Source organism: Tursiops truncatus, chromosome 6, assembly GCF_011762595.2.
Source record: "Tursiops truncatus isolate mTurTru1 chromosome 6, mTurTru1.mat.Y, whole genome shotgun sequence".
Classification (NCBI taxonomy): Eukaryota; Metazoa; Chordata; class Mammalia; order Artiodactyla; family Delphinidae; genus Tursiops; species Tursiops truncatus.
The window spans coordinates 60,739,729-60,765,827 of NC_047039.1; the positions used below are offsets into that span (position 1 = coordinate 60,739,729).

General features: G+C 41.9%; 1 protein-coding gene across 1 annotated transcript in view; it reads right to left on the minus strand.

Annotated features, from left to right (window-relative positions):
- Positions 1 to 26,099, minus strand: part of SLC1A1 (solute carrier family 1 member 1) — a 63,693-nt gene that overhangs the window by 15,440 nt on the left and 22,154 nt on the right. The window contains exons 2-6 of the mRNA XM_004323066.4: positions 23,232 to 23,372; positions 7,126 to 7,218; positions 5,356 to 5,470; positions 3,641 to 3,683; positions 2,118 to 2,216 (exon numbers count right to left, since the gene is read on the minus strand). Of these exons, the coding sequence (XP_004323114.3) occupies positions 2,118 to 2,216; positions 3,641 to 3,683; positions 5,356 to 5,470; positions 7,126 to 7,218; positions 23,232 to 23,372 (491 nt within the window). The remainder of the gene's footprint in view (positions 1 to 2,117; positions 2,217 to 3,640; positions 3,684 to 5,355; positions 5,471 to 7,125; positions 7,219 to 23,231; positions 23,373 to 26,099) is intronic.

The following is a 26,099-nucleotide window of genomic DNA, read 5'->3' on the forward strand; positions in this document are numbered from 1 at the left end:
AAATTAACCAGACATATACTACTGTGAACCATGTCTTTGTTTTATGCTGGGTAAGAAGAGCATGAGATATACCGAGAGATAACTCAATCTGCGTTGTGCAGCTGAGATTTACTGAGAGATTTCACAGGGAGATAACGTATTCTGAGTGGTGCAAACCAGGTTTACAAAGAATTACGTGGACGAGCCACTGGGGTACCGATTATTTCTTACTTATGATCTGACATGATCAAACATATTTATTGAGCAGTTAGTGTGCTAACTGCATTGGCTACAGCATAAAGTCTTAAAATGCAGCTGGATAGACAAGACTAACTGTGAGAAACAGGAGCCAATGATAGCAAGGTGGTGTGTAATTAGCTGCACAGCCAAGCTATGAGTTACAGACATCATATGGAGACTGGGGACATGAATGAGGGCTGTGAGGTTAGGGAAAGCTAGGCCTGAGTAGTAGGCAGCCAGGAGATGAAAGCACAGTCCAGAAAAATGTAAGGAAGGCAAAAGTCATCACGCACCAGGTCCCTGTACCCTGCTTGAATAATTCCTACTCATCCTTGATGGACCCCACACTAATTTAAACCTCCCTGCTGAATGCCCCAGAGTACCCTATTCTTCCCTGTTTTAATATTCATCACTCTTCACATGAGGGCATATGTCACATCTGTCTTTTCTCTACTGTAATCCCAATGCCCAGCAGGGCTTGGCTCATGGAGGGTGCTCAGAAAATCTTTATGGAACCATATCAAAAAGCAGGAATAGAAACTAATTGAGGAGGTGGATCTGGATAGAATAGATTGGGCTCACCAAGAAATAAGCTGGGAAACCAGGGAGGAGCTAGGTCATGGAGGGCTTTCTGTAGGAAGAAAGAGGGAGCTAACTGTGGCCTACTTAACCTGAACTCTTAAGTCTACTGAGTATTTCTTTTTTCCTTAAATCTTTCCTTTCTGTGTGAAGGCACAGTACCTTCAGGAGCGATCTACAGGGCTACAGATATACTACTTTAGGCCCACACGATCTAATCTCCAATGCTGAAATCCCCGAAGTTCTCAAAGCCTGTTGATTTCATTGATAAATTTATGGCAAACTCTTGGTGGCAAAACCTATCCCGAACTGAGATGAGGCTACATATAGCCTATTTTTCTTACTTGGTAGAACATTCACAAGTTAGTTGCAGAAATACTGATGTGCTTGATTCTAGAATGTTATTGTCAATTCCACTTAAGGATGTTGTATAACATATAGTACATACACCACCTGGACCTTCTAAAGTGAAAAGCTCTGAACTCAGTATCAAATATGGGCAAAGAGTTTCAGATAAGGAACTGTAGGCCTACAGTTTAAGTAGTCTTGCAAATCTAACATAGTTCCCAGAGGTGCCCAACTCAACTCTGGGTGGCAGAGATACAGAAGTGAGAGGGCTCATTCTTTTCTCTGCGTGATTCAGTTGCTTCTCATTATTCTCAGAAGTGACACTCTATAAAGTGGCTGTGAACACTGAATTAGTGAATATTGAATCAATGTTCCTAGGGGAAATATAGGATTAGGTTTCTGGGAATCCACAGTCACAACATTTTTGCCAAATAATCAACATAAAACCTTGTTTTCTCTGTGTTTCAGTTCAAAGACACCTTATTTAATATATATTATTTAGTTGTTAACATTGAACTCACAGCCAACACACTTTAACTCATGTCTGAATGAAACTTATCTAACACATGTATTTTCCCATATGGCACATCAGCCTGCCTGCCTTTGGGAAAACTAACTAGACAGCACTGCAGCATGATGCTTGGGGGACATTTCAAACAGCGAAATCACCAAGACAGAGTACAAAAATGTGAAAAATGTGGCATAAACACACCGCACAAAGGACACTCATTTACCGTGTAAGAGCTGAACCAAGAAGGCTGAGCGTAGCCTTGTTCAGCCTCAGCGGGGAACATGTGCATTGGGCAACTTAAAACTTTCACCACTCTTTGTGTGTCTGTGAGTGTGAGTAGGTGAATTCACAAACGTGGCATCTGCGAACAATGAGGATCTACTTATTTCCATCTCCTGCTCACTCATGGCTCGGCACCGCCTACCAGGGAAGGGAGCAAACAACAGGATGGAAATGGTACCTTGGAAGTAGCAGTTGTCATGATGGCTGTGACAGACACCTCCGTCCTGTTAGTCCCTGGCTCATCGGGACGTCTCACTTCTTCACGTGTGGTTTTGTACTGCACGTTGGAGGGGAAAAAAGGTCAAAGAAACAAACAAAAAGAGATTTTTTTTTTAAGCTTCTGAGGCTAAAGGAGTATTACTTTGGCCAGACAAGTGTCACTGAAAGGTTCCACCTCCGAGGCCTCTGTTGGCTTCAGGTTTGGATGGTACCTCCCATGAGGCTTTGGAAGCAAAAATGGAATTGAGAAATCTAACCTCCTGACCTCCACAGCCACCATTCAATGGTGTCAAAATGCTCTCTAACTTCTGTAATAAGCGACCAATTAATGGAGCAATAATGTGAAAGAAAGCATGGGTTTTATTTGTAGTTGCTTTACCAGACAGACTCTATAGGAATCCTATGAATCATTTTTGTTTCTGTTTATTTATTCATTCATTTATTATTTTTAATCTGGAAAAACAAAACCTCATCATTTGGATAAATGTAGTCACCATGACTTTAACAAACATCCACAACTATACGGTTGTTCCAAAGTCAATAGTCCCTTTAGGGCTATTACGTGAGTGAGATTTCTGTTGAATTTCTTCAGCCCTGTTTGATTCTGCTGGACTTCAGCAGAGATGTTTAAGAAAGAGCTAGTATGTCATCACGCCAGGCATAAATGTCACTCTTACGAGGCTCTGCCAACACCAGGAACCTTACAAATGACCACTGTGGCTGAATTGCAAAGGCACTCCCTAAATAGAGGTGGTTCTGTACCTCTTGGAGGTCGGCAGGGAGCAATTTAATTGCCATTTTTATTGGTCTACACAGAGGTCTGTGTTCCTGTAATTATGTAAATGAATTCAGCAGCTTGTGATAGACTCAGCTGTCTTAAAGTGCATAGATAAACAAGGGAAAAAGCCTTAAAGGAAATGGAGTGAAGAGATTGTTAAACTTCCTAAAGGAAAAAAATCTTGGCTTTGTTATATTGCTCTGTAGAGTGCCAGCAATGGGCATGTAAAGATGAAAGAAAAGACCAAATGCCAGGAACACTAACCACCCATGTGGGTCAGATACTGATTTCCCACCATGGGAGGGAAAGGAAAGAAGAGGTGGAGGGCTACTTTTCTAACTGCATTATATCTGTAGATAGTCTAAGTTTCTTCACAAATATAATGTGGTTCTCCAAAAATAGGTACTAGAAGCCACATTTTAAAACACTCATTATTTGACAGGTTCCTGACTTGCTCCAGTTGAGCCCTTTTGGAGGAAAGAAAAAAAAGCCTAAGGGAAAACGGAGGAGCTACAACAGGCATGTCACTGTGCCTGGAAATACTAGGGTTACGAAATAGGTCACCTGATATTCCTCCATTCACAGGTGCATTTCCTGTCATTTTTGACGGGCTAATTCCATTTCTTGGGTCATAGCAGGAAAAAAATCTTAATTGGCAAGGGGGAAGAGGGGAGCAACTTGAGGGCAAAAGTCATTATTCTTACCTGCTGAAAACAGGCTTGGACGAGGTTCTCAGGGAACATATTCCTGTTGGAGACAGGACAAGCAGTATTACATTAAGGCAAAAGTGTTTTGTTTCGTTTTTGCGGTACGCTGGCCTCTCACTGTTGTGGCCTCTCCCGTTGCGGAGCACAGGCTCCGGACGCTCAGGCTCAGCGGCCATGGCTCACGGGCCCAGCCGCTCCGCGGCATGTGGGATCTTCCCGGACCGGGGCACGAACCCGTGTCCCCTGCATCAGCAGGCGGACTCTCAACCACTGCGCCACCAGGGAAGCCCAAGGCAAAAGTGTTTTGTTTTGTTTTTTGGGGTTTTTTTGGTCATACCCAATACTTTGATGGAAATGATTATGCGATAAAATTAGTACTCTGGTTTCTCTTCTGGCCTCTCCTTTACATAATACTTCCTTGTATTAAGACTTATTTTTCCCTGCTGAGCTTCAACCAGGGATAGATAGAAAGCTCTCCTAACCACCTGTCATGCTTAACTGATTCACCGAGTAGCTGACATGCCTGCTGTCCTTGGTGAAATTCACACTGGCAGGTAGACATGCACAGTTAAGAGACTTCTTTAATATTTTCCACATTTCTGTTTTCATTGATAATGAGAGTCCACTACACTTGTTCCCAAATTCTTTATGCCAGTTGCAAATAATCATTATTGAATTAAAAATTATGTAAATCAATGCATTATAAGTGTGAAAAGGAAGGAGCAGTTTCCGTAAAAACTAAGCTGGGGGCTTCCCTGGTGGCGCAGTGGTTGAGAGTCTGCCTGCTGATGAAGGGGACACGGGGTCGTGCCCCGGTCCGGGAAGATCCCACATGCCGCGGAGCGGCTAGGCCCGTGAGCCATAGCCGCTGGGCCTGTGCATCCGGAGTCTGTGCTCCGCCAATGGGAGAGGCCACAGCAGTGAGAGGCCCGCGTACTGCAAAAAAAAAAAAAAAAAAAAAAAAAACTAAGCTGGAATGCCTGGAAACTCAATCGAGGCAAGTGAGTAAAACTTCTGTGGTTGCATTAGGTAAGGAAAGACAATTGAAATAAAAAACAACCGGAAGAACTCGGCACTCAGCTTTCTTTGCTATTTCTAAGGGTTTTGTTTCTCCACTTCATGGAAACTGAATCTGGAAATTGCAGATGATGCGTTTATAAAGGCAGCCTAGGCAACAGAAATATGAAAAATCAACTGACACACTCTAAGAGAAGACCTTGGCCCGACATAAAAAAATTGGCAAATAAATGCATTTAAGTTTTAAGTGTAAACAAAATATGTAATGCATATTTACGATTCTCTGCTTTAAATGCTGTTTTTTTTTAATTAACTGACCAATCTCCAGCCCCGATTGCTTCAGATAAGAGGGTTTCTCCTGTACAATTAATAAATGTATTTCTTCAAGTATGCTTCAGAACTGACCACCTAACACAGCCCGGCATCTTAACGCAACAAATATACTTTAGGCATCTCTGTCCATCCTAAACCCTGACAGAGAACGCTGTTCCTTCCATTCCCTCTCGGAACCATGACGTGGTAAGCATGACTGGCTGTGTAATTTGCAGGGTCCAGGGCAAAATGAACATGTATAATAATTCAAAAATTATTAAAAATTTCAAGACAGCAACAGCAGAGCATTAAACCAAGTATGGGGCCCTGTGCGACCACATAGGTCGCATGCCTATGAAGCCACCTGCTGGCCAGACACTCACCTGATCAGGTCTAACATGGCATCCACTGAACTGACTTCAGGGCTGCTGCCTGTCCTGTCAATTTCATTCACTTTCTGGGTGACACCAGGCTTGATGCTCACCACCAGCACGATACCTATGACCAAAGATAGCACCCACAGAGCATTAAGAACCTCCCAGGGCACCTGACACCCCTCGTGGATCCATTTTAGAAGCAATAGGCCTGGTGGTACCAGGCAATACTGGGATGGGGACCCTGAGGTCCAGCCAAAACAACAAGCCTCAGTGGGGACCTCAGCAGTTGCCTTTATTACTTTTCCAACTAAATGAAGCAGAAAGAACTCTTCATGTGTGTTTTTAAAAAATGAAGGGGCTGCATTCCAGAACTCCTTCTGGAAACACCTGCTGATGAGAATCCGCTTTTTTTCTTTTCTTTAGCTTATGAGATCAGCCTAGGCAGGGGTTAGGGTGAGGATAATTCATTTTCCAACTCAGGGCACTCACTCAACATCTTTCTGTAACTTTTACCCACAGTTGCTGCTTATTTTTCTGAGGCTCATACAGAATAAGCCTTATCTTCCTTTCATATCACAAGCCTTCATATATCTGGAAAGCTGTTGTGTAACCCACAAAAGGATTTGGGTTAGGAAGTGTTGTTCCGTGTGACTCTTAGGGGGTGGAATGAGGACAGGAGTTCCAAGGAGAGATAGTTCTTCTCATTGTAAAGAAGAAATGTCTAAACAGAGAGCATCTGAAAGCCCCATTTTGGCCTCTGGAAGTAATGGGTTCCTCTTGAGGTGTTCAAGCAGAGGTGGGAGGTTTTAGGAAAGACCAGGTTGTTTGACTGGAGGGGAGTGAAGAAGAAAAGGCCCCATGCCCTTTATCACTCTTCCCAAGGAGAAATGCTAGTCCAAGGGGGTGGGGCTTAAGGATGCTGAATGGGTCAGTTTTGCTAATGGGAGGAGTCACTGGGCAATAGAGGGGCAATGAATGGGTGTGGTCCACTCTTCCGTCTCAGGGTTGCAGAAAACAGATAAGCCCAGCTTTGTTCTTTGCGTTGGCCCCCCTCAGGAATCTCATGAGGAGATGTAGCTTTGCGTTAAGGCGGGGTTCAGGCCCTCCTAAGTCCCCTGGCCTAATACCCCTAAAATGTCACCACATCTTCATCACCTTTTATCAGTTCATTAAAGCAGAGCTGCAAGGGTCAAACTGGCTGCAACATCTGAGTACACTCCTCTCTTCCCACTCCGGGCATCCTTCTTAAGATGTTACACTAGGTCCCAAAAGAGTGGGTCACAAAAGAGTGCCAAAGGTATAAGAGCAACCATATTCCCTCATTAGAACATTCTCCCTCTTTCAAGTGGAATTTATACTTGGCAAGACTCTGTTAGCTCTGGCTACTGCATGAAATTTGAAATGTAATGAAATGCTGTCTTTCTGGAAATACTTTATAATTATACTCAAAGCCACTATTATAGACTAATTATCAAGTTTAAAGATATTAGCCCTTGGCTTCATTTCTTTCTACCTGATAAGGTAGATATGGCACAGAACTGTCACCCTCTTTCTGTTTCTTACTAGAGACACTAATAAGCAGTACCACGGCTGAAATTCAGTCAGTATTATATTGTTCATATAAAATGTGCTGTGCTGACTTCAAGCCAAAAAGCTTCATAGTAGTTTGACAATTGTACTTTGATTTTAAAAAAGTGTGCATTTTTAAAAGCCAACTACTGTTAACTGGAAAGTCACAATTATACAGAAAAATAAGGATCCAGAAATAAATTTTACCTAAAATTACAGCAATGACAGTGGTACAGAAATAATACACGACAGCACGCAGACCGATTTTTCCAGATATGTTGGAATCCAGTGCAGCAACACCTGAAAAGGGGGGAGAAATCAAATTATATTACTCAAAAAAATTTCCAGGACTGGTGGTGATTCAATCCTCAAGGTGTGAAAAAAAGAGGTGAGAGCTGTGTCTGCATCTGCTAGGCCTATCTCACACATTTTGTTTGAATAACTGCAATGGGCAAAAGAACCACTTCAACATTCCAAATGCAGAATTAAGAGACAGAAGCCTAGTGGGAGGCAAGTTCCCCTCTGGCTAATCCCCACTACTTTAGCCCATAGTGAGTGCTGTGTCTTTGGCTGCTCTTGGGGGGGGGTCATGAGACAGTAAAAGGAGTCCCCCCTTCTGCATCTGCTCTAAGACCTTTATCAAGATTTGTACATTCTATCACTCAACATTCTTTTGGGATTCAGTATCAAGGAAAAGTTTACCTTGAAGAACTGAGAAAGTTCTTTCATCACATAATAAAAACCATGTAACTCATGATTGTTTCCCTTTCTGCTTTTTTTTGTCAGGAATCTCAGAGTCAACTAAAAAAATAACTTTTACATGTGATTATAATATATATGTTCATTGTAATTATCTGAAGAAAAGAAAAAACATAAAGATGAAAACAAAAATCATTTCATGTCATCAGCTGTAGTCAATATTCTGGTGAATTTTATCCCCATATTTTTTTCTCAATTTTTTGTAAACATGGCTGAGATAATTTGATAGTTTTTAATCCTTTCTCTTCTAAATACTGTATTATAAGCATCTTTTCTTATTGTTACAAATTCACCCCGCAGATAATTTTAAAGGCTACATAATCTTCTGTCATGTGGCTGTACCACAGGTATTTAATCATCTACTTAATGATGGATCTTTAGACAATCTCAGGGCCAAATTCAATAATAAATCACAGTAATTTCATTATCCATCCTGGCTAGCAAATTTCCTTCTTTTCATGGTTTTTAAATTGCTTTTATGTTTACAACCTTATTCTGTATGGCTTTGATTGTGAGACTCCTTACAATCCCAGTTGGAGTTGGGATATAAATAAAAATTTCCGAGGGCACAGGTAATCAAAGAGACTTAGGACCACATTGTTAGATCTAGTTTCAGATGGTCTTTGGCTGCCAGTAAAATGACTGAATGTTACCTGACTTGAAATGGTTGTGTAGAGTGCCAAGGATAGCTGTAGAGGTGGAAGGCACACATCCCTCCTTGCTAGAAACCTCTGCGTTCCATCAAAGATGCTCATGTAAATGGAATCAAATGATGCATCTCTCTAACTGGACTGCTTCTACGTGGGACACGAGGCAGGTTCAGAAGCGACCACGTCATCTTTCAGCAAACCGTCATTTGAAGGTTTCAGACTACCCTGTCCGACTTCCAAAATGAGAATCACATTTTGAATCAAACCATCACCATAGAAAGTGATTTTTGAGTCTTCAACACACGAGTTGTTCCATAACTGTTTGCAAAACCTGAAGTACAGGGTAGCAGGAAAAACGAAGAGGTTGTCATGAGACAACCCGGAGGAAAAGGTCGTAAACCTGCAGGCTATCAGCAAGCACAAGCAGCTTTTATATTCACTCCTCATGCTATAAAAGGCCTATCCATTTTTTTTAAGTGACTAGGGGATTATGCTCCTCAAATATAATCGTACATAGTTGACGTACAGGAAAAATCTGTAAGGAAGCTATCATGATGATGATGACAGAAAAAGTCATCTCTCACTCTAAACACGCCATTCCTCTGGCTGTTGATTGCTCCTTATGAAGTTAATATTTTGAGACAAGGGGCTCTGGCCTCTAGCAGTCACCCCAGGATGTTGTTAAGGGCTCATTAACCAACCTCCGGAGCAAGATTGTGCAGTTACCATATGATGGGTATACTGCAGCAGTCACATACTAGAATAACCTGGATGATAGATCCTGTTCTCTTTCTTTGGGAAAAAGAATGTGGTAGGCTGAGCAGACTTTCTTTTCCTAATGTTAAGACAATTAAAAACAATAATTCTACAAGAAACAATAACAAAAAAAAATTAAGAGACACTGAAGGCTACAACTCAGAAACCAATGAACTATCTCATATTTAGCTTCGGTCTCTTAAAAAAGAGCAAACAATAATGCAAATATATAAGCTTGCTAAGTGTATTATTTGATTATAAAATGTTCCTATTCCATTTTTGAGCTCCATACATTATTTTGATAAACAATTATAATAATTATTCATAACAATAATGGTGGGTTAAAAAAAGAAAATCACCAACTTAACAGCACTCCAAGTAACCGGTACAAACACCTGTATCCCTGATCTAACAGAAGATGTATTTTCAGATATATTGTCCTTTGTCAGACATCCAATTTAAGCATCTCCCAGTCCCTAAGGCACTGACAAGTGACAGGCTCACAGGGTGGCTGCAGAACTGCTCTCAGGTATGTGTTTCATGCCCCGCCCCCGCCCCGCTCAGGATTTTCTTCCAGCAGTGAAACGAATTAAAGCTATGTGGGTAATTGTTTCCAGCATATATGGATATGTCTTAATTTGTCTTAATGATTTGGTCATGGGCTGGTGCCTCTGCTTTTATTCCAGATCCCAGCTGGCAATAAAAGGCTTCATAATAATGAGATTCTTGGTGGAAATATTTTAAACAAATACAGCCTCCAAAGCAGTCAGCCAGCTCCTCTCTGCTGGAGTACAGCAACTCTCTTGTAGTTACTTTTAGGAAGAGCTTTGTTCCCCATTTCTCAAATCTACCTAGGTCCTACAGTTCTCTTGGATATATCAGAAGTGTATTCAAATCAACAGTCATACTTCCCCACCTCTCTAGAGTTACCACTCTTTCTAGCCACCACTGATTGGGGGCAGCATTTGCACTCAAATCCAGGTTCTCAACAATTTTTAACAGTGTTGAGGATGAGGGGTGGGTGACTGCCATAAAGGGAGGGAACGTATGCAGGGAAACAGCCTAATATTTGAAAACCTTTATAACAGGAACATTACTGAACTTAACATGAATATAAAATGTCTGGATGGGTGGTCTAAACACCCCACCTGCCAGTAATAATGATAATAAAAATGAAAATGTTAATAGACACTGTGTATTGAGCAATGACAGCATGTTAAGTGCATCATCTCCTTTTATGCTTACTGTATAACCCCGTGAGCTAGGCCTTATTACTCCCATTTTACAGAGAAGGCTGTGGCTCAGAAAGGCTAAGTGACATGCCAAGGTCCTACAGCTGGTGAGGGGTGGAGCTGGATCCCAACCCAGGTTTGACCCCAAGGGCCAGATCTTAACCACTATGTCATACTGGGTCTATCCACGTGCTACAAAATTCTAGACCAGCACTGCCCGTAGAACTTCCTGTGATGATAGAAATGTTCTTGGTTTGTGCTGTCCATTGCAGTAGCCCCAGCTACACATGGCTAGTGAGCACTTGCAATGTGGCTAGTGTGACCGAGGAACTGATTTTAAATTCTGCTTAATTTTAATCGCAATATAAATAGCCAGATGTGGCTAATGGCTACCATACTGGACATCAGCATAATCTCTAGACCTTACCAGAATGTCCAGCATTTAGTGGGTGCTCAGCAATGTTGAATGAATAAACTCAAGCTTAAATATGTTACAAAATTCAGTGCAGGGCTTCCCTGGTGGCACAGTGGTTAAGAATCCGCCTGCCAATGCAGGGGACACAGGCTCAAGCCCTGGTCCAGAAAGACCCCCATATGCTGCGGAGCAACTAAGCCTGTGCGCCACAACTACTGAGCCTGCAAGCCACAACTACTGAGCCCGTGTGCCACAACTACTGAAGCCCATGCGCCTAGAGCCCGTGCTCCACAAGAGAAGCCATTGCAATGAGAAACCCGCGCACCGCAACAAAGAGTAGCCCCCGCTCGCCGCAACTAGAGAAAGCCTGCGTGCAGAAACGAAGACCCAATGCAGCCAAAAATAAATAAATAAATGTATTAAAAAAAGAAATTCAGTGCAACCTGTACCTTGATAGCACAGGGGCGGTGGAGAGGATAATGGTAAACCTGATCAGCCATCATCTCTTGGTGTGCTTTTCCATCACCATGCTGACCATAGTGCTCTAAGGCCAGAGGCTTATTCTTTTCTGGATCCTCTGTGTATTAAATAAGATGCTTTACGAATTTTGTACTCGATGCTTTCCATGTGACAGAAAAAACTGCACTTCTTATTGGTATTCCTCTCCTTACAAAGGGAGCCCATTTCAAAGATCCACTCCTGTGTAAGAGATTAGGAACTTGGCAGGTAATCTTAAAAACCACTCATACAGGGCAGTTTGGTATGGTTCCCAGAGCGGCCAACAAAAATACTTTTCACCCATAACAGACCTCCATGTGAGAACATATTTAGCATCTTAGTGTTTTTCTTTTTTTTTCATTATTGTGTGCTCCACCCCACTCGCCCCTCCTCCAGTCTTAGATATTTTTTCCTCATAGCCATCCCATGAAATTTTAATAGCACAAACTGTTCATCTGTTCACGTACTAAATGTATATAAGTGCTCTTTACATGAGAAGAGTAAGTCCCCCCTCCACCCTAGGAACCAGCTTTTGCTGCCTTGAGGCCATATTGCTCCTGTTGAGAACGTGTGGTCTAGCTCAATGGATGTTGTCCTGCAAATGGTAACTTAATCCAGACCTTGGACTCCGAAGACAGGGCTTTTCAAGTGCTCTCTTACATGTAGCTGGTGGCTACTGCAATGGACAGCAAAAATAGAGAACAATTCCATCATCACAGGAAGGTCTACTGGGCAGCGCTGGACTAGATTTTGTAGCATATGCATGGGGCTAGTATGAGACAGTGGTTGAGAATATGGCCCCCTTGATAAAGGAGAATGGGGAGCTATTTATGAGTACAGAGTTTCAGTTTGCAAGATGAAGAGTTCTGGAGATGAGTGGTGGTGATGGTTATGCAACAATGTGAATGTACTTAATGCCACTGAATTATACACTAAAAAACGGTTAAGATGGTAAATTTTAGGACTTCGCTAGCGGTCCAGTGGTTAAGACTCTGCGCTTCCAAAGCAGGGGGTGCAGGTTCGATCCCTGGTCGAGGAACTAAGATGCCATATGCCACAGGACATGGCCCAAAAAAAAAAAAAAAAAAAAAAAAAAAAGGTAAATTTTATGTTATGTGTACTTTAACCACAATTAAAAATAATTTTAAAAATTTAAAACTCTTACAGGTGAAACATCACCATAGCATGGTGGGTTTTACTCTAAAGAGCCTCCTGGATTCCTGGCTTTCAGGCCACGCCTCATGCCTGGTGAAGTCTAGAGGACTGCCTCTCCTTACGGTCCACTCCCAAAACTCAATTCTTCTGGAAGCTAACACCTGCCCTTTAGCAACTGACAAATGAGAGGGAACTGTGCACTAATACACTGCAAAGCAGGTGCGACAGGATCTGCACAGAAATCAAAGGTAAGTGTTTGAAAGTTTATAGCAATTGAACAGAATTTTATGTCTGTTGAATGTAATAATAAAAAGTCGGGCAAGTGTTTTGTGTGTCTTTGTTTTTTATATCTTCTTCCTAGTAATTCATTTCTATTATAGTTTACAAAGATTACTGATCCATGCAGATTGGAAATTTAAAAAACTGTATCTTTCCCACCCACTTTAAAAACTGGATGCTCTGTAAAGCACTGGTGCAGAGACCTGGTACCATGGGCTTTCAGAGGAGCCAGAGGTGTCACCAGGCTGAGGTGACCAGAAGCAACTCGCAGCAGGCAGCATCAAGATGTGCCGGATTCTGACAGAGATTCTTTGCTTGGCCACACTTTAGTCAGGCTTCTGAACCTTCTCTTAGGCCCATCTGTGTACTTCCTTGCAAAATACAGTTTTAGCAAGAACCCTGCTAAGTCAGTTTAGCCAGAACCCCCTACCCTTGATATCTGATCATCCTAGACATCTGATCAGGTCTCTTAATCCTCTACCATCTCCCAGATGATGTCTGATTACTCTGGCCTGTCTTCAACATCAATCTTATTGGGTCAGTTTAGCCAGAATCCCCCTTACCCCTGATGTCTTCTCTTAATAATTATCCATCCCGTGCCCCCCACCCCCGTTGCTCCTTGGCTATAAATTCCCATTTCCATGCTCTATTCAGAGTTGAGCCCAGTCTCTCTTCTCCACTGCAAAATCTCATTGTAGTGGTCCCTACACTTGTCTTTATGGTTCTAGGTCAAGTCTGCCTTACCATCTTTAACAAGTATCACCGAATTTCTTTTCTTTAACAAGTCCAGTTACCAGTGAGTCCAGGATTGTCCTTTAAAAACAGGGATAGTTTTAAGGCTGAGCTGTGGCCTAGAAACAGAGGTAGTCCTTGGAATTTAGGGGCACCTGCTAGATCTTTAAGAAACCACACTTGTTTTTTCACCTCCGGAGGAGGCTTGGATGAGCTGAGGTGCTGGCTCCTGACCAAAGCAGTAACAATCTACTAGAATTTTTTTATGAAAACACTGCAAAGGAAGCATGGGCTAAACAATAGTACGTTTTAAAGATAAACACCTGAGGGCAAAAGACTCCTCTGAGAGCTCTCTGATTAAGCTACCACCCACCTGAGAACAAAATTTCATGATGATCTCTCCCCACCTTGCCATTAAGGTATCAGAATTAACTGTTACTGGAAGATTTTTGGGTCTGGCATCTGATGGTGCTTCACAATTGTGAATGGACACATCATTCAAGAAACTCATTGCACTGGGGCATCCTCTTATCCAGAGGACTCCTGTCTCTCCATCACCAGCAGAGAGGCCACCGGCACATGGAGAAACAAGTATGGGCTTCGGTGGGACCCCCTGGGATCACATCTATAAAATGGAGGGTGTTTTTTTTTTTAATAAATTTATTTATTTTTGGTTGCGTTGGGTCTTTGTTGCTGTGCGTGGGCTTTCTCTAGTTGCGGCGAGTGGGGGTTACTCTTCGTTGCGTTGCGCAGGCTCCTTGTGGTGGCTTCTCTTGTTGTGGAGCACGGGCTCTAGGCACGTGGGCTTCAGTAGTTGCGGCACGCAGGCTCAGTAGTTGTGGCTCGTGGGCTCTAGAGTGCAGGCTCAGTAGTTGTGGCACCCGGGCTTAGTTCCTCCGCAGCATGTGGGGTCTTCCCGGACCAGGGCTCGAACCCGTGTCCCCTGCATTGGCAGGCGGATTTTTAACCACTGCACCACGAGGGAAGTCCCTAAAATGGAGGTTTTAAATGCCTCTACCTCGTAAAGTGTAATTGTGAGGAGCAAAGTGAACAACCCCATCTTGTACAGCTGTTGTAAGGGTCAGAAACAGTACCTATAGCACGCCTAGAACTTAAATTTTACTCAGTCAATAGCCTCCGTTATTATTGAATGAAATGATCAATATGAAATGTGTCACTGGGCACATGGAAGGCACTACACAAGTGTTAACTCGTTCGTTCCCTCACTCCTACCATAATCCTTCTGTATTCCTTCATCACATGGCCACTAAAGAGATCTTTTTAAAACATAAATCAGGCCACTTCACATGCAGGTATAAGCCTCTCGTTGCACTTAAGGTAAAATAGAAAACCTATGTATGGCTGCCTGCCCCCAGGCACCTCTTCCCAGGCTCTGGTGCCCAGGCAGCAGAAGGTTCCAGAATGGAGCCCGAGACTCTGCGTCAGTCCTAGGTGCTGCCCTTATGATCTGTGTAATCTTGGAAAATTGGCTGAATCTCTCTTCAATCTCCTGTTTCCTCATCTCTGAAGATAGAGAGGTAAGGTCCTACTTACTTTCATTGGGTTGCCATGAGGATAAAGAAGTAAGTTCATTCCCCAGAGAAAACAAGGCTGGCTATGCTCTCACTCTGTTGATTCAGGGGGGCCTGAATTAATACTCCTGGGATGTTAAAAGGGGGAAAGAGAAAAGGCAGAGGGGAGCATGCAAAATATATTTCTGTGCACGCTTCACTTATGACATCTATTTTCCTTAGAGACATTAATACAAAGAACTGCCTTGAAATAGGTTCTATCACCTCCCAGACTATTCTTTGAAGTTAAAAAAAAAAAAAATGGTCCCCAGCAAATGAACTAAAGGCTCTCACTTGCAGCCTTTCTCAGCAGGTCCACATTTGATGTTCAAAACATCTGTCAAGAAGCAATGGGCTGGTCTCCTGGTTCTTCAGCAATCCAGGTGCTGTTTTAACTTTTTTTTTTTTTAAATATCATAGAGGACAGTGGTATTTGTAGTTGGGCCAATTTTTCAGAAGATTCAATGAGCTTTTATAGGAGGCTTCTTGTTCAATAAGCATTAAACACACCTCAGAGGATCTAAGGAGCTCAGCCGCTCTCTTCAAAGTCCGTGCTTTGACATCAGGATAACTAACAGCTCAGTGAGACTTTTTTGGCTTTCTACCGCAAGCTAATTATTACCGAGCTCTCTCTTTGCTTCTCCTTACCTTACAAAGCTGGTAGCTCAGGCAGCTGGGTAGAGGCTGTTTGTATGCTGAGGAACTTAACACTGCTGGCAGAGCAAGCCTTTTCCTATTATTTTCATTTCCAGAATGAACGCACTGTGTGAACTCACCTGTGTGGGCTTGATTCTAATATTGACCCTGTAGCTTCTGATGCCAACGTTGGGACTGTCTAGAAACCTCTGATAGTATCAGACAAAAAAGAGTAAGTTAAGAAATTATATAGCTCTTCCAGGGCACTATGACATAGTATTATCATTATCCCTATTTTACAGTTGAGGACGCGTTAAGTAAATTGTTCAAGGTTTCACAGCTAGTAATGGCAGAGCCAGGATGCAAACCCAGGCAGTCTGGCTCTTAACCAGTAGACTCTCCTGTTCCTCTGTGATTGATACTGACAAAGATTCTTTGCTTGACCACACTTTAGTCAGGCTCCTGAACCTTCTCCTAGGCCTAACTGTGGACTTCACTGTAAAATCTAGTTTTAGCAAGAACCCTGCTAAATCAGTTTAACCAGAGCCCCCATACCTCAATATCTGATCACTCTCTATATCTAATCAGGTTCCTCATTCTCCACCACCCCTCAGGGGATATCTGATTAACCTGGCCTGTCTCCAGCAAGAATCCTGTTAGAGGTCAGTTTAGGCAGAATACCGCTTACCTCCGACGTTTCCTCACAGTAACCTTCCATCCACTGTTCTCACTACTCAGTTTCTTGGCTATCAACTCCCAGTGGCTCATGTTGTATTCATTTGGAGTTGAACCCACTCTCTTTCCTCCACTGCAAAATCCCATTGCAGTGGTACCTCTACCTACCATGATGGAATAAAGTCTGCCTTACCATTTTGGACTGTCACTGAATTTTCTTTTAAACAATACTTCCTCGCTTGTTCAGGGTGTTCCTTTGGAGATAATGACACAGGTGGGAGTCACTGCTCTAAATTGCTTCGCATGCCTATAGGCTCACGTCGACCTCCCAGGAAGGCGCACAAATCACATGAAGCCATGCCCTCAGCCTTCCATTCTCATGCCTCCTCCCCAGGTTTGCAGCATTCCAGTCCAAGTCTCACTGTCCTCCCAAGATGCCATGCCTTCTGCTATTTTCTTCTGCCTGGAATGCCTGCCTCACTTCATCTGATTCCTATCTCTTCTTCAAAACTCCACCCAATGTCCCTTCCCCGTCCTCAGTCCCACAAAGCACTATCACACAGCATTGCAATGTAGTTTCCCTTTCTTGAGGGACAGGACTTCTCTTTATATCTTGTATGCCCAGCACAGAGCCTGGGACATTGAAGATGAAATGAATGAATGAATGAATGTCGTTTCCCAGATCCATGTACTCCACAAAGGAGGTTCCTTAGAATCCTCGCATGATTTCTCACTCATTTTTTCTATTTTTTTAACAGGAGAAAAGTATACACATTTATTTAACACAAGTTTTACAGGACATGGAAGCCCTCATAAAGAATGAAGTCCCAAAGAAATGGCAAAACCTACTTGCTTTCACATTAGGTTGACAAAGAGAGGCAATTGAGGCAATTGTGGAAAAATGACTCAAGTATATGAGGCTCACTCCTTTTTTTTTTTTTTTTTTTTTTTTTAAGAAACAAAACCAGGTTAACTCAGTTGAACAGAGCTGTGAACCAGTCTAGCAGCACTGGTTTAGGCAAAAGGAAAGCTCATTCAGGGTGGACTCTCTGGGTTTCACTATGTCAGAGACTGAAGCAGGGAATACTCTTCCTGCTTTTCTCTTTATTACTGTGGCCAGTGGCACATTCATTATGGGAACTCCATTCCTTATGTATACAAGGTACCCCTTCCTTCTTTGGAGAAAACACATTGTAGAAACCCAGTTAATATAATAAGTCCTCTGGCTTCAATAACTGTGTTCTAATACGACAAAAGTTTCTTGTTGGTCTTAGGGGAGTGTTTAATTCACATGTGCAAAGCTCTTTAGGCCATCTTATTTTCTTGGTTCCCAAACAAATCTGGGAAAAGAGAAAGGAGGCACTTCTTGAAATGCAGGCAGAGTCCAGTGGTTCCAGATGGTGCAAATGAGGTAAGATGTTCATTCTCAGCCTGTGTGATTTTAAGCTCCAGCAGTAAGTTTTAAATTTATAATCCATCTTGAAGTGGCAATTTTCGTAGAGACTAAACTCTATAAAAAAGCCACCAATGTTTCAAGAAAAGCATGCATACTTTCCCGCATAGATGAAGCTGATATTGGATGCTCTTAGTTACCTAATAGCAAGCTGTACAGCCAAGTGATATGTGAGTCTTCAACTCTTATACTTTCTGGCCAACACGGGGACTCATGGACTTGCGTGGCTAGCAGAAGACCTGGGATCCATGACCAGGTGGATGGTAGGAACTTCAGCCTCTCACAGGGTTAGTTTGTTTCCACACAGTTAACCAGTGTTTTCTGAATTAAACTGAACCTGTTTCAGGGAGGCACATGCCATGATTCTTTCCACTGGAGGGTGTGGGACAGCTTCCCGGTACACAGCCGATTATGAGTAAATGAATTTGTATCCTTAAAAAAAATGCCCTCCCCAGCCTAGACGATCCCAGTATATCACCACCTGCAAAGTCTGAATTTAAAAATAGGGATCTTGGGCTTCCCTGGTGGCACAGTGGTTAAGAATCCGCCTGCCAGTGCAGGAGACACTGGTTCAAGCCCTAGTCTGGGAAGATCCCACATGCTGCAGAGCAGCTAAGCCTGTGCGCCACAATTACTGAGCCTGCGCTCTAGAGCCTGCGAGCCACAACTACTGAGCCCACGCGCCTAGAGCCCGTGCTCCGCAACAAGAGAAGCCACCGCAGTAAGCCTGTGCACTGCAACGAAGAGTAGCCCCCACTCACCGCAACTAGAGAAAGCCCTTGCGTGGCAACAAGGACCCAACGCAGACAAAAATAAAATAAATTTTAAAAAATATTAAACAAAAATAAAAATAGGAGTCTCCAAATACCTTGATACTTCACTTTATCTGCTCCATCCTTCATTCTTGTGTGTCTTCACTTCTTATGAGTAGTATTTGCTTGGTGTGTTGGTTTGTCACTCAGATTCCATCCCAATTAGACTGTATCTTGAGAGTTAGAATCTAGTCTTAAATTTATCTCGCCAGAGGTCAGCTGCCAGCTGGGCTATGATTTTTGTAAATAAACATTTTATTGGCAACGCAGCCAGGCCCAATCACTTACATATTACTGACTGCTGCCCTTCTGTGATAACCAGTTGGATAGTTGGGTAGGGACAGTATGGCTCAAAAGCCTAAAATATTCACTATCTGGCCCTTTACAATAAAAGCTTCCAGATCCCTGCTTGAAAGAAAACCTACTCACACATATATTCTAATAAATACTGTTTATATCTAAGCCTTAATAAATACTGGCTGTTGCTTCATAAATACTGTTTAAATCAAAGCCTTCGTTAAACCAGTAATGGAAAACCTTTGCCCCTGGAGGTGTGATCAGATGGTTGTCATTGCAGCTTCTGCATCAGGGGAGTAAGACAGCATTCTGGAAAGATGCTCAGGGAATTTCTTGGAGCAGGCGCCAAGGAGCTGCTCCATTCCTGTGCTGGAGGCTCCAGGCATTATAATTTGTATATCAAAGAAAATGTGACCTGAATTTAAACTCACTGGCTGATAAGAATGGGCCAGGATTTTCCAGAGCCACAATTCTCAGGCATGGCCAAAAGCCATTTCCCCTGCTATTTCCCTGGTGGTGTGATATAAATACAGCTTACAGACCCTAATGTTAACAGAGCCTAAGCACTGATATTCTGCACATGGCACGAGTGTGTCCCTCAGGATGTAAATTAAGGGTAGGATTCTGTTGGTGCCCACACTATCCGCCTCTGAAAATGCCTTGAGATTATGTCTATTGTGCCTCCTCTCTCTCTTTTCTTTTTAATTAATTTATTTTATTTTATTTTTTAGTTTTGGCTGCATTGCATCTTCGTTGCTGTGTGCCGGCTTTCTCTAGTTGCAGCAAGCGGGGGGCTACTCTTCTTTGCTGTGTGCAGGCTTCTCATTGCGGTGGTTTCTCTTGTTGGGGAGCACAGGCTCTAGGTGCATGGGCTCAGTAGTTGTGGTTTGCGGGCTCTAGAGCACAGGCTCAGTAGTTGTGGCGCACTGGCTTAGTTGCTCCGTGGCATGTGGGATCTTCCTGGACCAGGGCTCGAACCCATGTCCCCTGCATTGGCAGGTGGATTCTTAATCACTGTGCCACCAGAGAAGTCCTTCTTTTTTCTGTTTTAAAGCAAATTCCAGACATTATGTCATTTCATCCCTACATAATTCCACACACTTTTGATAAAAGAGCATTTTCTTACGTAACTAAATGCCATTATCACCGCTAACAAAATTATCAACAATTTCTTGATACCATCTCATAACCATTGTATATTCAAATTTCCCTGATTAATGTGACATCTGATCCTCATCATCACATAAAGAGATATTCTTCCTGTTAAAACAGCTATAAAGTAAGTAGTTTTACATCAGCAGAGGCTTTGATGGCAGAGGATTTTTTCCTACGTGTTATGCAAGATTATGCATAAGCACAGATCATTAGTCTTAGGTCTCAGTTTTGCTTGTCTCTACCACTAATTTATGTATCCTTAGGGCACTCACTCAACTCTCTCCCACTTCCAACATGTATTCTCCTTTGTCCTAATAAATGTATAAAATAAGCTCTTGACCTGCTGGATTTATAAAGGCTTTCAAAACTTGAAAACTGTTCTTCCTGTGTATTTTCCATAGCCATCTTCTGCTTTACTCTCCTGGTTCTGTGCTGGGTGGGGAGGCTGAGGACCACTGCAGGGTTTGGGGGAAGGACCACACACCAGGTGAAGGTGGTACTGAGCTGCAGGAACAGGGAGCAGAGCTGGGGAGGAGAGTGGGAGGGAAACTACCAGAGGGAAGGCTGGAGGAGCACAGAGCAGAATCCATCCTACTTTCTTCCTCTGGAAGGAAGGAAGGAAGGGAGGGAGGGAGGGAGAGAGGGAGGGAAGGAGGGAAGGAGGGAGGGAAGGGAGAGAGAGAGAGGAAGGAAGGGAAGGAAGAAAGAAAATACAAAACAAAACTAACGTGTGTTTGCCTTGAAAATGCAAAGAAAGCTCAGTGAATCACTTTTTCTTAGTATCAGGATCTAATCATTGTTAGCCATTTGGTTTTGATCCCAACTCTTAAAATGTATATACATTTTAATAAAATTTGGATTGTACACAATATCTTGTTGTTTAATTTGTTTTATCCTTCTACTTTATATTGTATCAGGAACATCTCCACCTTCATTAACTATGTTTCCAAAACAAAGTGTTTAATAGTTGCATAGAATCCTAACTTACAGGTATAACATACATTTAGACAGCTTATAATTTATCACCATTATTAAAAAAATGTTACCATGAACATCCTTGTACCTAAATCTTTGAACATATCTCTGGTTATTTCTTTGCGGTAAATTCATCAAAGTAGAAATACTACGTGGAAAGGTCAGAACGTGCTCCAAACTGCCCCCAGAAAGTTTGTTCCAATTATACAGTAACTGAAAGTGAATGAATGAGCCCATTTCCCCATAACCTTGCCTTCATATTGTTATTATTTTTTCCTTTTAATCTGACAATTTAAAACACAAATATAGCATCATCGTTTCCATTCTGCTTTGTTCATGTCCCTTGAATCTTTGATCATTTTATCACTTTATGTCAAAAGAATGGGTAGTTGTCCTGCTTTCTAACTCCTGTTTAACTGCTGGGGATTTGGTGAAGGAATTGTAGAAATTTCCAGACCTGTGCTACACCTTCAAAAAGCAGCTAGGCTATGTGAATGGAATGCTGAGGGTTGCAAGGCTGAGCTAGCACCCAAAACAGCCAGACTGCAAAAATCTCACTAGTTATTGAATACCAAGAGCAGTATATATTTTCAAACATCCTACAACTAGTCTATAGACGTAAGTATCAATCACTAAGTAGTTTATGAACTTCGTGCAATCGCATGTAAAATACAGTATATATGTACAATTGTGAACACTTTTCTTGGGAGAGAGTCCAAAGCTTTCATCATGTTCTCAAAGGAGCCTAAGAAGAGATTAAGACTCTTCAATATGGAGAAAATTCTAAGGGGTTGTAATGGCAGTGTCTACAGGGAAAGGCAGGTAATGTAAATGAGTGAAGTAGATGAGGTATTAGGCAATAGGGAGTGGTGGGGACTGTGGCATCATCAAATGCATTTGCTCCAAGTAAACAGAGTAGCTGTTTCTCAGCTCCAAACCACTGTTGGTGTGTGGGAACATGGCTCCAATGTTTCCTGATCTTATTTTTTTTTCAGAGGAAGCCAGAAATCTAGATGCTTACATGAAGTCTTCCAAATTTTAAATGCTTACAATCACTTCTACAAATAAACAAACATTATATGGTACAAATGACTGGTCTGCTGATTTGGCCCTCTGGCTGCAGGGCCTAAAAGAAGCCAGTCATTTCAAAACATAATTATACTCTCTTTAGGTTTGTAATAGGCCAAGAACACCAACACCCAAGGGACTCTAGTCTGATTGGAGTTTGGCACTTCAAAAGGTCAATGGCCAAATCCACAGCTCAAGCAATGCATTGCTGAACGCAGAAGATCCTGACACCCACCCTCCCTTAACCCAGCCAATGTCCAGTACTCTACATAGATCAGTCCTAGGTCTCTTTAGTGGCAGCAGAGAAAAATGTTCTAGAAGAGGCCGTGTCGAGAACTCTAATTGCCTGGTTGTATAAAACCATGATTTTCAAGCTGGCAACACTAGTGATTGCCACATTTTACCTACTGCCAGAATGAAGATAAGGACAAGAAACTATGGAATGCACAGAGAAGCTTACCATACCCAGACAAATGACATTTTTGTAAGCCAAATTAATCTCTATCTACATCAAGGCGCTTGTTCTTTAAAGAGACCCTGCAATATAATGATCTATAAGGAAAAAATCATTTCCAAATTCAACTGCATCACAAGTTCAGATTTAAGAAAACCAGGTTTTTAAAATATGGTGCCAAGCCATCATTAAACCTTTTCCACAGCATGTGACTGCTGGTCCCCTGGGCAAATTTCCAAGGCAAGTATGTAGCAAGTTCTGAGTTCTGTGGAGAAGTGGATGTGAGTGAGAAGAGGGGACAGAGGACTCTGCAGGCTGCCGCTGACAGGGTAGGGGGCAGGATACAGCTGAGAAACAAACGAGTAAACTACTGAAAACATGATCAAGACTGACAACCACATTTTCCCTGAGGACACTGGCTGACATCTCATTGACCAAATATGCCTTTTTTTTTCCTTCCTCATAAGACATTATACGGCTGGTCAAATGAAGATCTGAGCTGCGGTGGACAGTGCTACAGGCAGAGCAATGCCACAAAGCAATGCCACTTTGTGAATAATGAAATATTTCACTCAAGCAAATATATACTTTCCAAGTGAGGGGTGTTTTGTGTGTCTGTGTTTGTGTGTGTGTGTGATGCATCAAGTGCATTTTGACTTTTTCCATAATAAGAAAAGAACAACTCAGGTGATGGGATGGCTCCTTAAATAATCATGGAGAATGTCAGTTTTCTCAAGGTACCTGTAATCATGCTGGATAGAATTAATGGTAAAACGATGAGTTTCAGCATTCTCATTAGAATTTCTCCAGGAAAGGAAAAGTAGAATTTCTCCAGGTTGGAGAGCTTGCTGTATTCTCGAACCAAAACGCCTATGGCAATCCCTAAGAAAAACAAGAATTGGAAAGAAGAAAGGAACAACATTGAGTTCTTCTGTATAAATTTCTACGGAAAAATACCACCCCCAGTGCAAATTTTAGTGGCAAGAAAAACAATTTTGATGATCTCCCATGAGTCTGTAAATGTTAAGACTTAAAAAACAAATCACATTTTAAAAGGTAAAGAGTACAAGTACACGTTATTCAGCAAATCTGGAAAAAGTATAGTTCGTGTGAAAGCTTTTGTTTTCATTTCTTTTCTTCCCCTTCAATTATATTTATTATCATGACAAAACATCTAAGAATACTGTGAGAAGGAAAAAAAAGTTCATCTTCGTCAACCCAATATAACTATTGTTTTTACACACCACTTTTATTCTGTCTACCTATAGATATTTTACATATTTTACAGTTTACATATCAGTTTGTATTTTTCTCATATTCTTTTAATAATAATTTTAGAAATACTCTTCTCTTTTTTAATTGAATTATAGTTGATTTACAATGTTGTGTTAGTTTCAGGTGTACAGCACAGTGATTCAGTTATATATATATATATATATATATATATATATATATATATATATTTTTTTTTTTTTTTTCAGATTCTTTTTTTCCCTTATAGATTATTAGAAGACATTGAGTATAGTTCCCTGTGCTATACCGTAGGTCATTGTTGGTTATCTATTTTATATATAGCAAGGAAATGTTCCATATCAAGAAACATACATTCTCTGAAAGCTTGCCTTAATGTTAATATGAACTTCTTCACTTGTGATGACTCTGACAACTAAAAATCACAAATTCTATCAATAAATATTTCTTCTTTATCCTCTTCCAAATGGTTCTAATAACATCTAATTGGCTTACTCCCCCCCATCCCCAGGAATCCTCACTCCCTACTACCTTTTATTAACCGAGAAAGAAATTGGGTTGGGATGACTCACACATCTTTTTTTTCTTCATCAATCTCTGATGGATGACATGCTAATTGGGAGTAAAATGACTAGAGGACAGGAAGATTCAAGGAGGATATCACTGGATATGTTAATTCACAAATTCAAATAACTAGTATGTGAAAACTTAGAGTTATTTGGGTACAGTTAAGAATGCTAGGGCAAATGAAAAGAGATGTGAATTATAATCAATACTAGAGTTTTCATTTCAATTCTGGTATACTTCTCATGCCCACTAGTAGACCAAATAGATGAACCACATAAGATACATTTGTGTAGTAACCTTATCTTTAGCTTCCTTTTATTTTCCTGCATTAGCAGGTGGATTCTTAACCACTGCACCACCAGGGAAGCCTTGGATATGGGTTTTTATGGGAGACATAAAAGTCACCAAGAGGAATCATTTAAAAGCAATCAAAGGTGACAAGCACAATGAATAGGTTACTATATTTAGTAATGAAAGCTTGACAGAAAGCTTTTTTGTGGCTCAAGGGCTTAGTTGCTCTGTGGCATGTGGGATCTTCCCCGACCAGGGCTTGAACCCATGTCGCCTGCATTGGCAGGCGGATTCTTAACCACTGCACACCACCAGGGAAGTCCACCATTCTTAATTATAGAGTTGAAATATATTTTAATGATTTTTCACAGTTTACAGCAAAGGTTGTAAATGTCCAAGGCCAGAAGTCCGGGCAGAAGTGCGAGAAACAGGCCTGAGGGGCCTGTGGTGGTCCTGACAGCTCCAGCCAAGCAGTGTCACATGGAAGTGAGGGTCCAGGGTGGCCTCATCTTCTGAATTTTTTACAGAGAAACTAAGAATCTGGGTCACTGTGTGAAACCACTCAATTTTTAAATGTTAATGAAAGCTTAAAAACAATTGTTAAGCTCTGTGAGGTCACACTAAATACTTCTGCAAGCCAACTTCCTGTTGAGCTGTCATCTTTTATTCTGGTTTTCCCACTGAAGACAGTATAGGAACATGATAAAACACAAGAGGGAAAGCTGCTGTGTTCAAAAGAAAGCAAACACCACAGGGACCAGGAAATGATCATGATGACCTCATACAGCCTCCCATGTTCTTGAGTGAATCCTGCAAGTGTTATCTAACTTCTTGCACGTAACACAGGAAGAGAGGCCAAAGAGAGGATGCTGCCCCTGCCATCAAGAGCCTACATTCTAGAAGGCAGGACAGGACATGCACAATAATGATAGTCAGAAGCGCTTGCGAGTCTACAGAGGACGCCACCCCAGAGTTTGTAGGAATTCAAGACTTTCTTGAAATTCCCATTAGGCTAGATTAAGAAAGGGAGAGGTTCCGATGCACCTTCCATAATAGAATAGGAATTCAAAAGGCAGGTATTATTGAAGAAGGAAAGTGGGAGAAACAGCCAAAGACAGAGGAGTCAGGGGAAGAAGAAACACTCATCAAGTGCCTCTGTCCTAAGCACCTTTACAGTCATCTAACCTAACAAGCCTTTATTCTACAATGTACAGTTGTCCCTGCATTACTTAACCACAGGGGAGTGATTCCAGGAGCCCCTGCATATACCAAAATCCAAGGATGCTCAAGTACCTTATATAAAATCATGTAGCACAATGAATACGTACAAGAAAGGTTAGAAAACTTGCCCATGGTCACATGGCCAGCCTTGAGACCAGGTCTGTCAGACCCCAAAGTGCAGCTCCTTCCATGAAGAGGTTACAAGGATGTGTTTGGCCAGTGGTTTGGCTGGTGCTCGAGGCGTGGTTTAGAGAACTGAGACAGAAACCTAAGTTGGGG